A 15,078-nucleotide genomic window follows, 5' to 3' on the forward strand; every position below is an offset into this window, starting at 1 on the left:
TACTTCACACATCAGTATATATAACAGTAGAGTAGATCTGCTACCTCATTCATTTCACCTATACTATGCTGACTGAGGTATATACACTTTCTCATATACCTATATACATCTTACTTACTCACTCTCTTAGTTCTTACTTTGTTGTTTCTCTTACTCTATAACTATAATCAGATCTCAGTTTTATATATCTAAAAACTGGTCTCTATTCTTTCATCCAGATACACACTCTGACTGGTATTACATAGCAAACTCAGACATACTGATCAGAAAAGAAGCAAGGATAAAATCCTATATTTCTCATGAGTGAGATTCCAGAGAAATGCAACTCTCTCTTGAATCAAGACTCAGAGTTGGATGGATGGATAGTGCTTTCAGTGTATACAGTGCTGAATATGAGCATAAGAGAATAAATGATCTCTCTCTCACTTAGTCAGCATCTTATGTGTGCTATTCTCATATAGTTGAACTGCTCATAATGTTCAGCTGCCTAAGTACTCTCAGAAGAATGAGAAAACAAAAGAAGAAGAGAAAGTAAGAATAAAATCCTATATTTCTTATAAGTGAGATTCCAGAGAAATGTTCTTCCAATGATAAAAACTCAAAGTATATAGTATACTTTGAGTACAGTCAGAGATCTCTGGAATCTGACTCTCCTCTAAGTGAAATTATTGAAACATGACAGTTATACAATTACAATGAAGATAAATGAGTTACAGATTCTTTAATAGAAGCAAATTTGTTTATAGTATCTCCAATAGAAAATGATAAGATTTCCTCAACTTTATGCTAATAGAATAAGAATGCCTTTGAGAACTGTAGTGTCTGATGAATATGAATTCTAGCATCTTAATCTTGCATTCAATTCATCCTGCATCATTAATTCTGCTTATCAAAAATAGCCTACTAGAAATTCTCAATTGCTGAGCCATTTCTTGATAGACTTCATTTCTCATCAGATGCTCTTCAAGACCTGAAGCAGTGAGAAAGACTATAGCATTCATATGATATAGCTCAGATTTGAGCACTATGATTTTCTTATTATTGTTTCTCTCTTGGCTATGGTCTGCTCATCAACTGAGTAAATCTACCTTCTTGTTGGCAGTGCCAGGTTTGTATGATATTCATCCAGTTTAATCACTCAACATGCTTATCAGTGGTTCAGCTTTTGTGGCTTCTTAAAATACTAGAGGTTTTAATGATCCATCCAGATTTCAAACTTGTACTTTGTATTTATAAGATAATAGCACCACTCTGTTGGAATTTAGATGCTGGCAATTCAGAGGAAGGCATATTGGACTCAAAGAAAAGGTACATTTCATTATATAGAGTAAGAATAGTGGGAGTTGCAAGTCAAGTCAAAAAAAATAGGTACAAATATGTCAAAGTATAAAGTAAGCAGTAAAATATATATAAATAGAATATGATATTAAAGCCATAAAAACTGAATCTCAACACACTCATCTAGAGCCATCATGATAGCCAGCAACTTTTTATCATAAATCTTATAGATCTGCTCAGTGGTAGACAATGCTTTTGATAAATATGTGATGAGCTTCCACTGTCTATTCTGTTTCTGAGAATGGCTCTGAGGGCTCCTTCTGATGTGTTGGCTTCTTATTGAATTTTCCATTGTCAATCAGGATTGCAAGAATGGGATCCAAGCATATTCAGTGTTTGATTTTTTGAAATACCTATTCTTGTGCCTTCTTCTATTTTCACTCAGTCTTCCCAGCAATTGTAGTCAGCAATAGGGCTATCTTGCTGTAGCCATTTATAAAATATCAGTAAAAGTCTGTGAATTCTAAAGAAAACTGCAACTTTCTCTTCTTGATGAGTATTAGCCACTCTCATACTCTGATAGTTTTTATCAGATCCATTCACAACTTTCCTTCTGATATAATGAGATCTAAGTATTTTATCTTGAGTGTTTTAAACTCACACTTTTCTGATTTCAGATATAACTTGTTTTTTTGCAGAATTTGTAACATCTGTCACATAGTCTTATAGTGCTCTTTGAGTATTTTCAAGAAAATTATTATATCATCCAAATAAATGATCATCTTTCCTTTGGTGATAAAGTCTCAGAATATATCATTCATCATTGTCTAGAAAGTTGCAGGTGAATTTGTGAGCCTGAAGAACATGACCAATAGCTTAAAACAACCCTCCATTGGTTTGAAATACTGCTTTCTACTCATCTCCTTTCTTGATGCAGATATTGTTGTATTCTCAGCATATATCTAGTTTTATGAAGTACTTTATGCTTATTAAGCCCAAGTGACACATGATTGAAACACATGATAAATAGGTGCTGTATTGAGTTTGTACAGTCACATCTAAGTTCACTTTATGTGTTTATATGGTGTTATATTCTAAGGCCATTACAGGTTGGCTTGAGATAGAATGATAAGAGAATAAACTGTAGCTCAAAGCTGAGGATATACAGCAAGAGCTACACTACTTATATACCATTCAAGTCCTAGTTAAATATATTCCTACTAATTGTGAGTTTCTGTGTTATAGTGCTCTTTGTCCTTGAGCACCATTACTACCTACAAAAGAGTATTGTCCATCATTGAGCATTGTCATTGCATTGGAGAACAATGACAGACTTGGCCTAATATAGTGACTAAGCCTGTCTCATAGTCTTAAGTGCTGATCTAGATGCTGTGACTAAGTATATATAGGAGTTAATCAAGAAAGGAAAGAGGAAAAATCATAACAATGCTGAATGACTTGTCAATGAGCTCAAAGATAAGCAGAAGTGGATAATGATTCTTAATTGTCAAATTGTTCATCTTCTGATAGTCTTGTATGAGTTTTAACTTTCTGTCCTTCTTTTTGATAAAGAAAAAGGAGGATGCCATCAGTGATTTAGACACCTGAATTCTTCTGCTAGAGAGATTCTCATCTAGGAATTTGCTGAGCTTCTCTTACTCCATCCATCGAAGTGGATATCCTTCCAGTTTCTTGTAATACTCTCTTGAGATTTATTTTATGCATTATCCTGCAGTTGAGCATCTCTGTCATCCAGATGAGCATGATTAAGTCTGATAGCATCAGATACAACTCTTGTAGTTACCATATCATAATAAATTATACCATCTTGGGCACAATCATCAGTGGAAGACAGAGCAGCATTGGAGAAAAGGAAGAAGAATAAGTGCACTGCCATACTTGTTCTTTTTGTTTTTTTTTTTTTCTTACCTCATCATCTATTCCTTGTTTCTTTGATTTAGAGCTTATTTCACAGCTTGTCAGGACTTCTGATATTGAAAGTGAGTTTTATTCTCCTTCCAAAAGCTTAGCTATAAGTATTATAATCAAGACTAAATTTCTAAATTCACTGCATGATATCTGCACCCCCTTGTGCTCAGTCTACAAGCACAAAAGTTTGTCCTATCACAACAAACATGACTCTCAGGCAAAATACAGTAACTAAATTCATTTCTCTTGAAAAACCACTGCTAGATAAACATAGACATTTACAAGTACATCATACATCTTCACCTTCACTCCATTCACTGAGGCAGGTAAACCAAAGAGTTAAGATCTTTGAGAGTATCTCCATCACTCATTACCTCGGTATCAGATGCCGTTAAGGCGAAGGTAAATCGAACGATGAACTCGGCCCAACGGAGAGCCGAGCTACCGGAAATGGTCCCTTCGTGTTGACGAAATTCTATCGTATCATGTTTAATAAGCGACGTGAAGTTGACCTTTAATTGTCACGATAAGTCACCGGCAGAACCAAATACTAACCTCCCACACCTTGAAAAACTTCGAATCCTGATATCCATCATAACTACTGGCCTCACTCTCCTCACGGGAGACGAAGTTCAGCAACGCTGCTAAACCAGTCACATCGGTAACATTCTGGATGCGAGCGTAGATTTCAGAAAGGCTCAGATCCTTGAGAGCGTCGTTGAATCGATTGGATAGGATGTTGTCGTGGTCCTTGATGCGATGGACAGGATGAAGTGAGTCCTGGGCAGCTGGAAACTCAATGAGATAAAAATCACTCGAATGGTACTTACTCTCAAAACGACACACGAGCATCGCTACACGTTTCAGTTGAAGTAACGTGAATCGATCTTCCCTAACCGCGTCCAACGTGCACATGAAGCCCAGTAGATCGATTCGCCTTCCAGTTGACACGAGAGGCCACTGCGGATAGGACGCACCTAATCTCATCCCTCCACTCATTCCCTTCCGTTTCATAGAAGATGGGTGACACTAGTCCGATGCCAAAGCGGGACTGGAAGGCGCTATCAGAGGCATCAGACTGGGAAGTTGCCTTCTGGATTGTGGCGTCAAACTCCAGTCCTACTGACAAGGGCATGATGGAAAAGATAAGAGTGGGTGCCACCTGGTCCCACGTATATAACGCTGAACATATTACCATTTTGGACCACGGGATTTGTCATGCTTACGTGGCGTTTATGCTACTTGCAGAAGCTCATCTCTTGAGCCTTCACGTTCATTGTCCTCAACGGCATTTACTCGTATGTCAACTATGGTAACCCAATCGAAGAAAGATAGATCTCAGGTCAGTCTGCGCATGCCATTGCCCAGTAAGTACTCATCTGAACATAGCCACGACCTTTGTTTCTATATGGAACTCTTTGTGCGATGCCACTGTTGGCTTGGGCTCTCACGGGCGACTCCAGGAAAACGAAAGAGGTTGAAACTCTCGTTCAAGCCGCTTATGTGAAGGGATATTCCAGATTTTCCCTGTATGGCAAAGACTACCCCGCCGTAATCAAACACGTCGACACCTCCGTTGTCGACGGCCTACTCCTGTGGCCCCGAAATCACTCACAACGTACAAAGTTGGACGACTTTGAAGGAGAGATTTACAAGCTTACTCCAGTCGAAGCAAGGACTGTGAATGAACGCGGCGAAGATGACGAGGTGATCGATGCAGATATGTACCTCTGGGACGGCGACCATGATGCCATGTCGAAGGATGGCTGGGATCTACATACTTTCATTCAAGAACGCCTTGATGATTGGTTGGAACTGTTTGGTGGAATGGAACTCGTAGGGGACGATGACAAAGATTAGCCATCCCTGATCCTGATCCACAGTTCTGCGAAGAAATCTCCTTGAAAAGTATACAGTATTTGTGTACTTCTACATCGATGCGCTTGAGCTACACTTTGTTGGAAATCCTAGGTGTTGTGCAGGGTAGACTCCAAGCTGGTAAGGCCAGATAGAATGAACTTGTTATTCTACAGCTCCTACAGAGCTTGTATTTATACTCTCCAGGCTTATATCTAGAATTTACTATAACTTTCTCTTTCTCTCAGGCTTACTCATCAATTCTTGGCATGATGCTAGATTGCTCTTTCTAGAACTTTCTGGAAAAATCCCAACACACTTGATACATGTTCCTCTGTAGAAAAATCTAAGAGACCATCATTCAAAGGAATAAATGTGCCCTAAAGCAGAAGAACATGTGTGCTGAGTGCAAATAGCAGTCAAAGCCATAGCAAAGGTGTGTAATCACAGTCTCCTGTCAGCATTTTCTTTAGAATTTTATTGAGAAGTAATTTAGCATTAGGTTGTTGTTTGGTTCAGGATGCAGGTTGCCAGTTACTGCCACCAAAAGTATCTGCTGCAACACTAGTACTGTCTAATGTTGTAATGCAATCAGGTGTTATTCTTCAGTTGATGCTCAGCCTGTTTATTGCTTTATATCCTCTGAATCAGAACAATCCAATTTGGCATCTTCCATGTTTGACATTTCTTTGGTAGACAAGAGGTCAATCAGAAGTCCCCCCCCCTCCCTCTTAGGGCAGTTGTTGCAGAATCAATTGTGACACCCTCGACTTTGCACGAACAAGGGAAGATATCATTGGTTCAATATGTGTCGAACTACATGATGCATTATTCTTGATGAGAAAACACTGAAAAAAGATAGCCTGAAGCACAGGAGGTAAGATAAAAGGTCAGAAAGAAGGTATCGACTTTGATAAGGGCCGGGTATCTTATACACAACATGAACTGCCTATCTACTTACTAAATTTTACGTGCACATGTAAAATAACTTTGGATACGAACAGACGAATATCAAGAATGATGTATGAGCTAGATGCAACCAACGTCGATAATGGAGCAAACAAGAAATGAAACGGCGAAGAGCAAGAAGATTAAGCCCAACAAGGTGTGTGGTTACGATTCGTGAACCGAAAGAATTCCTAACTAGGTTTGGAATCATTTCCGACCAAGGAAAGAACGTCGCTCACTACCAGTGGCATTTGACGAAGTCGGGAACAGCGCAGACTCGACTTCACAAACTGTTCCCTCGTGGGGCAGAGTACCGTTTTGAAAGTAAGCTTGAACGTACGCCTGTGTGCATGTGGAAGACGCGACCGTGGATGTGTGCTATAGCAACGGAAGAAGTGACTGTACGAAATATGTTTTTGAACGACTACTCACCCCAGATGAGTTCTGAGTCAGGACTACGGAGCCAGGGAATGCGCTGGACGTCTTCTTCGCCCTGAAAAAGGATAAATAAAGTAATCCTGACATGTGGTACTGCCGACTTACATAGCGAGGGGAGTAACGGGATCTGAACAAGAGATTGATATGAGTAGGAAAAGAGGGCCGGGGATAGATGGACATACCGGCCGTGTTTCCTATAAGAAGAATAGGATAACTAGTATTTCCTGTGATTGGACCTAACATGGGATACATCATAACAAACCCAAGTGATTTGTGCAGCCAACAGCAAATAGCGCACCCGTGAATCTGCCTTCGCGATGGAACTTCCATCCACTAAAGAATCACGATTAGCACCACACCCGTCAAAGGAGGAATCGACGCACGAGCAGCTGATCCTCTCTATGATGAGTATATCGGCAAACGTCGATAAACCTTCGATACTATCCCAATATGCAAACAGATCTGCTACGGTATCCGTATTATTCACGGCATCACCGCAGGAAACAGCAATTTCCGCCTCCCATGAATTATCATAAGCAGAAGATGGGTCGTAGGTTGTCGCCTGCATATCGTAAATTATGCTGCCATTCCCGTTGGCCAGACTAGCGAGACCTTCGGCAAGAACGGAGAAATAGGTGTAAGGCTCGTACAATGCGTTCTTGACTGCGGTTCTCAAGACGGTATAGTCGACGACACCGTAGAATGATGGGGATACGACCGGGACTGGCTCGGTGAGAAGGGACTCATAAATGGAGTTGAGGTTATCGGATATCTCGTCAGCAACAGGGGCGTAGAAGGCACATCTGTCGGGACCAGCAGCCGCGCATCCGTCGAAGAATGATTGCATGTCCTTGTCAATATTGAGGATCTCATTTCGCCAGTCGCCTGAGAACAACAAGATGTCAGATATTGTATGTTTGTGGACGCAGCATTACTATCTTACCGCTGTAATAGCCATCCATATCTAAAACACCTATATCATATAAGTAGGAGAGCCTGAGGACATGAGAATTTGACGACACTCACCATCAAGCACGATACGTTCAACTTTATCCTTCATAGTCCGTTAACTTAACGTTTCAGGGGAGAGGAAGATACGCACAGGAAACATGGCAGCAAAAGTGGCGCCAAGAACCGTCCCATAACTAGAGGGAAGTGATCAGCCATCGAACAGAGGCAAAAAAAAAACCCTCTGGCTTACGAGAACCCCCAATACTGCAGCTTCTCTTGACCCGCTGCCTCACTAATTCCCAACATATCTCGAGCGACATTGTCCGTAGTAATGTAATCCAAGATTCCATTATCTCTCTCCTTGGCCAATTCCGCGACAACTTGTGCAGATGCCCATAGATGAGGAATTTGGTCTGAGGTCGCGTTGACAACATGGCTCCAATGATCGGTACTGGCAAGCCATTGCAAGTGCTCTTGTTCGGAGAGGAAGAACTCTGCTCGAGGCGTCGAATTGGCGACCCCTACGACAATCACGGTTTGACGTGTAGCACATGATAAAATGCAGTTCAACATACCACGAGGATCGAAGCCGATAATGTCGTATTGCTTCCCGATAACAGAGGCGAGAGCCGAACCACTGAAAATCATTGTAGCGATACCACTACCGCCAGGGCCTCCCGGATTGATCAGTACGGTTCCTTTATAGTCAGTCTCGGATTGAGCGGAAAGCTTGATTACCGCAAGAGCAGCTTTGTCACTGTCCTCATTCGAGTAATCGATGGGTACCTTCCGTCGCGCAGAAAAGCGTTAGTGAACACGCGGTAGTGGGAAGGGGGAAGGCTTACCTGGAAACGCGTGCACTGATAGTCGGAGTAGCAGTCGACCCATGATAAGTTGCTCGTTGGTTCAATCTATAACCGAGTCATAAGCGGCACCCAATGAGGAGAAGTCAAGCAAACAGTAGTCCAATCGAAGTCACTCTGAGCCAATACTTCTGGGAACAGGAACACTGAATACAAAACGCAGAACGTAAAAATGAGAGAAATCATTGAAGATGACATTAAGCAAGAAAATATTCGCGAACATTTATATGCGTCGACGACAGCAGGGCCAGTCGCATTGAAACATGAGTTTGATACAGATGCAGTGTCAACTCGAATTCTGCACTTCCGAGGCAGATGGAAATTATCCGAGCAACTGCGGATAGCGTCTGTAAAAGGACATCTAAGTCGCATGACGGCACGTCTATTGGTGCAGCTATGTATTGTGCGATCCTGTATCGTGAACTACTGATGGCATTCAAAGATCAAAGCAATATAATCACCACACGAAATCAAGCCGGGCTGTGTTCCTTGTTTGATCACAGTACAATACGGGTAAGTAGCGCCGTCTTCACCCATGTTGAGTTATGACACTGTTTCATGTTTAATACCAGGGTAATATAATGATACCTCCCAGGAAGACATGGACTGCGCACCAGGAGATATGTCAAAATCGCTGGAACCTAGGAACAGCAGCGCAGCGTGAGAGAGGGTAATAAGAGAATGGTAGAAATGAATAAAACAAAGAAAATATGATAGTTAAAATTGTCTTTCCTAAAGAATAGAATGGGCTTCAGACACACGGGTGTGAGCGACATGGTAATAAAGACCGACATAGGTCGGCAATTGCCAACACAAGCAATGGATAAAAAACACTCATCGCTTGGATTGTAACCAATGTCTCCTGACCCATATTCGATGGTATCGTGATTCTTCGCTTTCTAATAACCTCAATATGCCAAAGAACCCCGAGATGTTGAAAACCATGCAGCACTTCTGTTCCTGGCATTGACGTCGCGCAATTTCAACAGACAAGTAGTTCAAGGTGAAAATGGGATTCTTGTGCCTTGTTTGCGTTTGTATGTTGAAGCGTCAGGAAACTGAAACCAGTCTTCTCTCGGTGACGTGCCACCTGGACCCCAAGTTCAGTTTTTACTGCCGTATATTACAGACGTCTGCTCACGAGTATTGATATCACGCAGATCTCAAGTCCAGTCTGCCCCGACCGTGAAGCGAAAATTTATAGAGTTAGGTTCGATATCAGAACTACGGGCGCCTTTCAAACTGCGCGGAGTTCATCGGGAGTCCTTGCCGTATCCCAAACGGATCATCATTTATTTAATCTATACAGGTGCTACCCACTTCGCCACCAACTTCTGCCTCACGTTTCCCTCGGTCTTGAAAGCGAATGTGTGAAGCTGCCACCTTTTCATGTGAGTTAGAATTAAAGTGATCTGTCAGTGATCCATACTCGCATTATCTCCAGACCTTCGTCCATGCGAAGTTACACATCGATGCTGCTCCTCCAGCTTCATTTTGCGACTACATCCCCGTCTGTCCATTCACCAATGAGCACTATCCCATCACGTTCTTTGGGGAAAGGAGACGGCGTTCGCCTTTTTCGACAAATCAAAGTCTGAACAAGGGTACATCAACTCCTCCGAAGATCTAGTGACAGAGATAGGCTCGTGATGATTCTGCACACCTTCCAATAGATTCATGTCATGTCCAGCACTGTTGGGATCCTGATGAACTATGCCCTCCATAATCCTGGCGATGGTGCACTTCTCATTCACGATTTTTCCGTACGATGATAATAAGCAAAATAGGATTCTGTTCGTCACATCGACGGCACATTTTGGGCATGCTTGTCTTTGCGTGCTGTGATAAGGTCTAGGTGAAACCATCAGTTTTTTCCGCGTCTCTCTCAGAAATATTAGGCTTTGAGGAGTCTGGAGAGCCGCGGCCTGAAAATATCCATCATTAGATTTGGCATATGAAGCGCACGAATTGACATGTTGAAAGTAAGATGGTCACATAAATTCCAAATTGTCTCCTGAAGGAATCTTTGCTGGTCAAGTCATTAAAAGCATGAATATTATGTGTTCAGCCACAGAAGGGTTGTCGTTAGATTGAGAACAGTTTAAGGGAGTGGGGAAAACGAAGGAAAGATATGGAACACCATTTGTACATTGCACAACGGTCAATGGAAATAACAGACATGAAAGATGATTAGTGTACATATTCAAGGCAACAAAGATAGTCTGCGGCTTCGTATTAGTACTGAACAGAATGTCATGTACTAAGCGTGCGGAACAGCACTCACCCTTCGGACTTCACAACGATATGCAGAAACGAATAAACGACACTGATGCCTAAACTGTCTTACAGAACGAATCAACACCAAACGGAACCCGGCAACAGAAGAAATACAGTGAATATAAAAATTAGAATAAACGAATGTTAGCCCAGAATACTAATGATCCAAAGTGTGTAAGCGGCGGCATAGGTACGGGTGAAGCGACTTGAATGGTCTGGACTCTTCGCCACGGCAGGACGTGTTTTAAGAGACGTATTCCACCGCCGCCTCCATCCATCGCCTCGTAACCCGGTAACCCTCAATTTATATCTCCTCGAACGTAGGATCTTCCAATAACGCCAGCTTCAATGCCTCTGGGTCCTTCACACGGATCACCGTACTACAGCGCTCAACGATGTTCCCCTCCCCCCTACCCTAGCTGTCATTGAATCGCACGTACCTGGGAGCGTCTGGATCCTTCCGCTGGTTTCTCCACACTTTGTACACCAGGAGCGAAATATCCAACATAGCCGTCGCCACCTTGTCCCGAAGGGAATCGTGCCAATTCTTGGGTGCGGCTCCTACCTTGAACTTGGCGACGTCCTTTTCGTGCTTACGCATGAAATGCTCGTCCATATATAACGTTCCATTCGCTCTAGACGTCGATAAGCAGACCAAGTTGAAAGGTAGAAACGTGAGACGTACGACACAAACTTCTCCCCACCGATCAAGAAGGCAGCCATCTCTGTAGGATGGAGGATCTGCTCTACTGGGGCATTCGCATGGAGTGAACGTTTCCTAGCAGTCGTTGTACAGGGTGTGCTCGTAATGGTCGCGCGCTTGAAGTACTCCGGGTATTTGGCACGGACGTGGAGGTCGCGAGAATTTACTTGATGGTAGTATTAGACGCATCTTCACTGGTGGGTCCAGAAGGAAGAGGAAAATATTAAACACGATCGACATAGACACGAGTTTGCGCGTGCGATTGGCGTAAAGGAGCCCCGATTAGAATAACCGGCGCTAGTCACATAGATGCGCAGAGTAGGGGTAAGATCATTGATCTTGTTCTAGCAACAGCTTAAGTTGGAGAGCAGGAGAAAGATGGAATGTAACAATATCAGATGGCAACCAAAAGCTGACCTTCTAATATGTGTCTGAATGGTAGAGGCTCTCTATCTTAGCTTCGTGTCAGAATGGTAATGATCTTGACAGCGGGAAACAGTTTGGGGACTACAGTTAGCGTTAAATGTTACGTATGTACCTTGCGCCCAGACCAAGCAAGGCACGTGTTGGTTCGCAGGCGAAAGTGAACACGTTCTTTCTGGGTTTCGACACACTCGGAAGACGATCGTGTTCTCATGATTCGGCTGACAGGTAGATACTACAAGATAGGGACCGCACAAGTTCGTTAGACCGTGATATCGCGAGTCTGCCGGATGTCGGCACAGCCCTTTGCGCACGAGGATCAGCAACCCGGTCCATTAGCGTGCAGTTGACGATACAGCTTCGAACTGAGTTAATTGTGCAGAGGCCGGACATCGGTGCCATTGAGTCGGCAAATCCGTCCAGGTAGCGGTTTTCGTTGCTATCGAACAGTCCTGCACTGTATGTATTTCATGAAGGAATCCTCCGCAAATCTCAGCCTTGGTCGCGGCCTTGAGTAAGAAACATGAGGATAACAAGTCTTTCACTCTGTCCATGACGGAGCGCTCGGATAGATAGGGACAATGCGAAGGGAGAACACACGGTAGAAGGGGGGGGAAAAAACTCCGTGGATTTAAGGTGTTTCGGATAACGCTAATGACAAGCCGTCTCAGCTTGGTGTTTTTTTTTTTTTATTGGAAAAAGGTTTAATTTTGGGACTAGGCGTGGTGGTGGATCGGTACTGCAGAAATCGAATGCTAGTAAAGCGTCGATGGAAGGCAACTGATTAACTGGAGAATGGCCCAACTAGAAAGAAACCGGGAACAGAAGTCGTTGCGATAGAAGATGGAGCGATCCGGTATGGAGAAGCAAATGTCACGCCATCAATTCAACGACAATATCTCGTCAGTAATATTCATCCGTTACGAAGCATTCCTTCAGCTAATCGTTTCATAGCTCATCATAAATCACAATATGATCTGTTGCGGATTTGCTCTCTTAGACAAGACCAAGGTGCCAACTGTCCGAGGCAAAGATACCACGTGTCCATCTAGTGCTCTCGAGCTTCAGGTCCTTCCAAGTCCAGGGCAGCTCCCCAATGCAACGATGTCCGCCGGCGACATAGGATATGCACGTTTCAAATCGAGAATATCATAAAGAACCAAAGCTGTACTGGAAAGTGGTGAAACATGCATTGCCTTCCTAAGTTGTGCCAAAAGGTGTTCGGTCTCGAGAATCAGTTTTCTAGTGGGAACTGATAATCATGTAATCTGTATGTAAATTGTACAGCAACAAATTATTCGGATATGGTGTAACGGCTAACATTGCCGCCTCTCATGTTCATTGAATAGTTGAGATCGCGGCAGCTCGGGGTTCGATTCCCCGTATCCGAAGATGGGTCTTTGTTGTTTCGTTTTTGCACTGCCTACGAAACCTCCACGGAGGGTACAATTTTATGCTGAAGCCTGGTTTTGATACCGTTACTTACCTTATCACGTGACAGGGCCGTGGTAGTCACGGATTTTTTTCTTTAGTCTTTGTCTTCGTGTTTTTATATATCTAGTTGATCTCTGGCTGTAATTTACTGGAAAGCAAGGCATATCTATAGTGGACAAAATGTAACAAATTTTCTTGTTAAAATATGAAGAAAATATGCAAAGTTTTCTCAGCTTTTTTTTTCCAAAAAGATTTGTAAATTTGTTGTTTGCAAATATTGCCAAATATGACATCTTCTTGCCTGAAAACAAACTTGATATATTTTCTGTGTATATCAGTGCAAAGATACTCAAATTTTCGTGCAGTGCCATGATTTTGCATGGAAAAGACCATATGTATATTACAGTACTGAATATAAGGCTCAAAATAAAGCCCATGCATAGTTCAACATGACAGGTAAGTTACCTCGATGAAAACCCTTCCCGCGACGGGGTAGTAACTCACCGGTCCGAAACTCAGGGTTTCGTGCGCAACCCTACTCGGTCTACTGTCTGGTTGGGCATGAAACCAGTGTTACTTGCGGTCTTTTACTCATGCCTCCTCGAGAAATTAGACCGTTACTCAACTATCACTGAACCTGAATGTTAGAGGATATTGCCGCATGAGAATGCATACACACACCGTTATCGGACGTCGCAAGAGACAGGACAGAAAGTGCTGTAGCATACGAGGGAGAACAGCTAGAGGAGGATTAGAAATGTACTTCGGTCCCAAGCGTGAAATGAATGTGAATTTACCTTCAATGCACGAGGAAATGGAACGACTTGATCTTGACTGGGCAGTATCAGAGGGTAAGATATGGAAACAGGTATTACAGGTTGAGCAAAAGACGCCTCTAATGTCCTAAGAACAGGGGAGTTGGAAAGAATCGTCTTTGTAGCCATGAAAAGGTGAGGACTCGGCAAGGAGCTGAGGAGAGGCGGATAGATCAGAGCAGAACTTGATGGCTTGCGTGCACAGGTAATGAACACTTTTCTCATCAAGCAAAGCACAATGGTGTCATACAAACTAGTAAATGTATTGTGCGACTGAAATGAGGCACATATAATCAGGCTATGTCTCCACATTGGAATTAAGAATGTACTCTTGATAATATAAAGCGGGAGCAGATACCAGGCACAGATATTGACCGAATATAGTTGATTTTCCGCATGTCGAGCCCCACACATATTAGTACAGCGTTGTTGCCAAGCATTGTGCCACCCAAAGACCCTGGGCGTTGGTAGGACGCCTGCGAGGCGGTGCTTGTGCCTGTACATGTGAGGGTAGGATATTTCCCGAGTCGACGATAGTGCGTCCTAGCTTGGATTTTGCTGTGGGCTTTAGTCTTGGCTGTCAAGATAGTGGATATCGGCACTTTGTGGATATCCTGTTAGTGGGCCTCGTCGTGGGTATTGGTTTGATGGTATTGATCTGACGGATACAGGAGCCTAAGGAAAGGTGATGGGCTGAACAGCGCTGGGCAGGAAGGGTACCGTCCTCGATGTGTTCAGCATCGTGCTGGTCGTCGTTTGCCTCGAAATGGACCTCCACAATGCCTCATCACCGTCTTCTTCTGTCCTCGCTCCTCTCCTAATTCCTCGTAATAATCTCTCGAGATCCACTTGATAGGATACGTCGTCTTGGCTATGGGCAGTCGAGCACCTCTGCTATTTGGATGAGTGTGTTGGTGTCAAATAACGCCAGAGGCGACCCTCGGGTCGTAAGAAAGCATATCGCCTTGGACAGATTCGCCGGTGGAATAGAGAGTACAAGTGCTAAGCTGATTGCGGCAGCCGTTGAGCGTTGGGCCTTGGTAATGCAAGGTCGGAAGAAAAAAATATATTGGATTGGGATTTTGCAGCACTAAATCAAGGGCTACACTTGGAGTATTGTGTTGGACAAGTAGGTGTAAACGATATTGAGATATTCGGCGTA

At 43.1% G+C, this 15,078-nt stretch overlaps 3 protein-coding genes and 1 non-coding gene across 4 annotated transcripts; 2 read left to right on the plus strand and 2 right to left on the minus strand.

Annotated features, from left to right (window-relative positions):
- Positions 1 to 3,521: 3,521 nt before the first annotated feature.
- On the minus strand, positions 3,522 to 4,342 carry BT62DRAFT_920229 (uncharacterized protein; the record flags this gene model as incomplete). The annotated part of the gene is made up of 4 exons (XM_043184206.1): positions 3,522 to 3,719; positions 3,763 to 3,995; positions 4,038 to 4,099; positions 4,185 to 4,342. The coding sequence occupies 4 exons, from the start codon at positions 4,340 to 4,342 to the stop codon at positions 3,522 to 3,524; spliced, it is 651 nt and encodes a 216-aa protein (XP_043039005.1).
- A 41-nt stretch (positions 4,343 to 4,383) lies between these two features.
- Positions 4,384 to 5,271, plus strand: BT62DRAFT_932587 (uncharacterized protein). The gene is made up of 2 exons (XM_043186380.1): positions 4,384 to 4,549; positions 4,597 to 5,271. Exons 1-2 carry the CDS (start codon positions 4,517 to 4,519, stop codon positions 5,065 to 5,067), a joined length of 504 nt encoding a protein of 167 aa, XP_043039006.1. The 5' UTR covers positions 4,384 to 4,516; the 3' UTR covers positions 5,068 to 5,271.
- A 948-nt stretch (positions 5,272 to 6,219) lies between these two features.
- BT62DRAFT_896472 (alpha/beta-hydrolase) lies at positions 6,220 to 8,450 on the minus strand (the record flags this gene model as incomplete). The annotated part of the gene is made up of 13 exons (XM_043183260.1): positions 6,220 to 6,390; positions 6,445 to 6,505; positions 6,556 to 6,577; positions 6,633 to 6,686; positions 6,749 to 6,783; positions 6,834 to 7,335; positions 7,394 to 7,423; positions 7,477 to 7,504; positions 7,553 to 7,595; positions 7,652 to 7,922; positions 7,977 to 8,187; positions 8,247 to 8,312; positions 8,361 to 8,450. The coding sequence occupies 13 exons, from the start codon at positions 8,448 to 8,450 to the stop codon at positions 6,220 to 6,222; spliced, it is 1,584 nt and encodes a 527-aa protein (XP_043039007.1).
- Positions 8,451 to 12,965: 4,515 nt separating this feature from the next.
- BT62DRAFT_t83 lies at positions 12,966 to 13,058 on the plus strand. The gene has a single exon. It is a non-coding gene; the product is annotated as a tRNA-Glu (tRNA).
- The last annotated feature ends 2,020 nt before the right edge of the window (positions 13,059 to 15,078 follow it).

Source organism: Guyanagaster necrorhizus (genome assembly GCF_019112545.1).
Source record: "Guyanagaster necrorhizus MCA 3950 unplaced genomic scaffold BT62scaffold_14, whole genome shotgun sequence".
Lineage (NCBI taxonomy): Eukaryota > Fungi > Basidiomycota > Agaricomycetes > Agaricales > Physalacriaceae > Guyanagaster > Guyanagaster necrorhizus.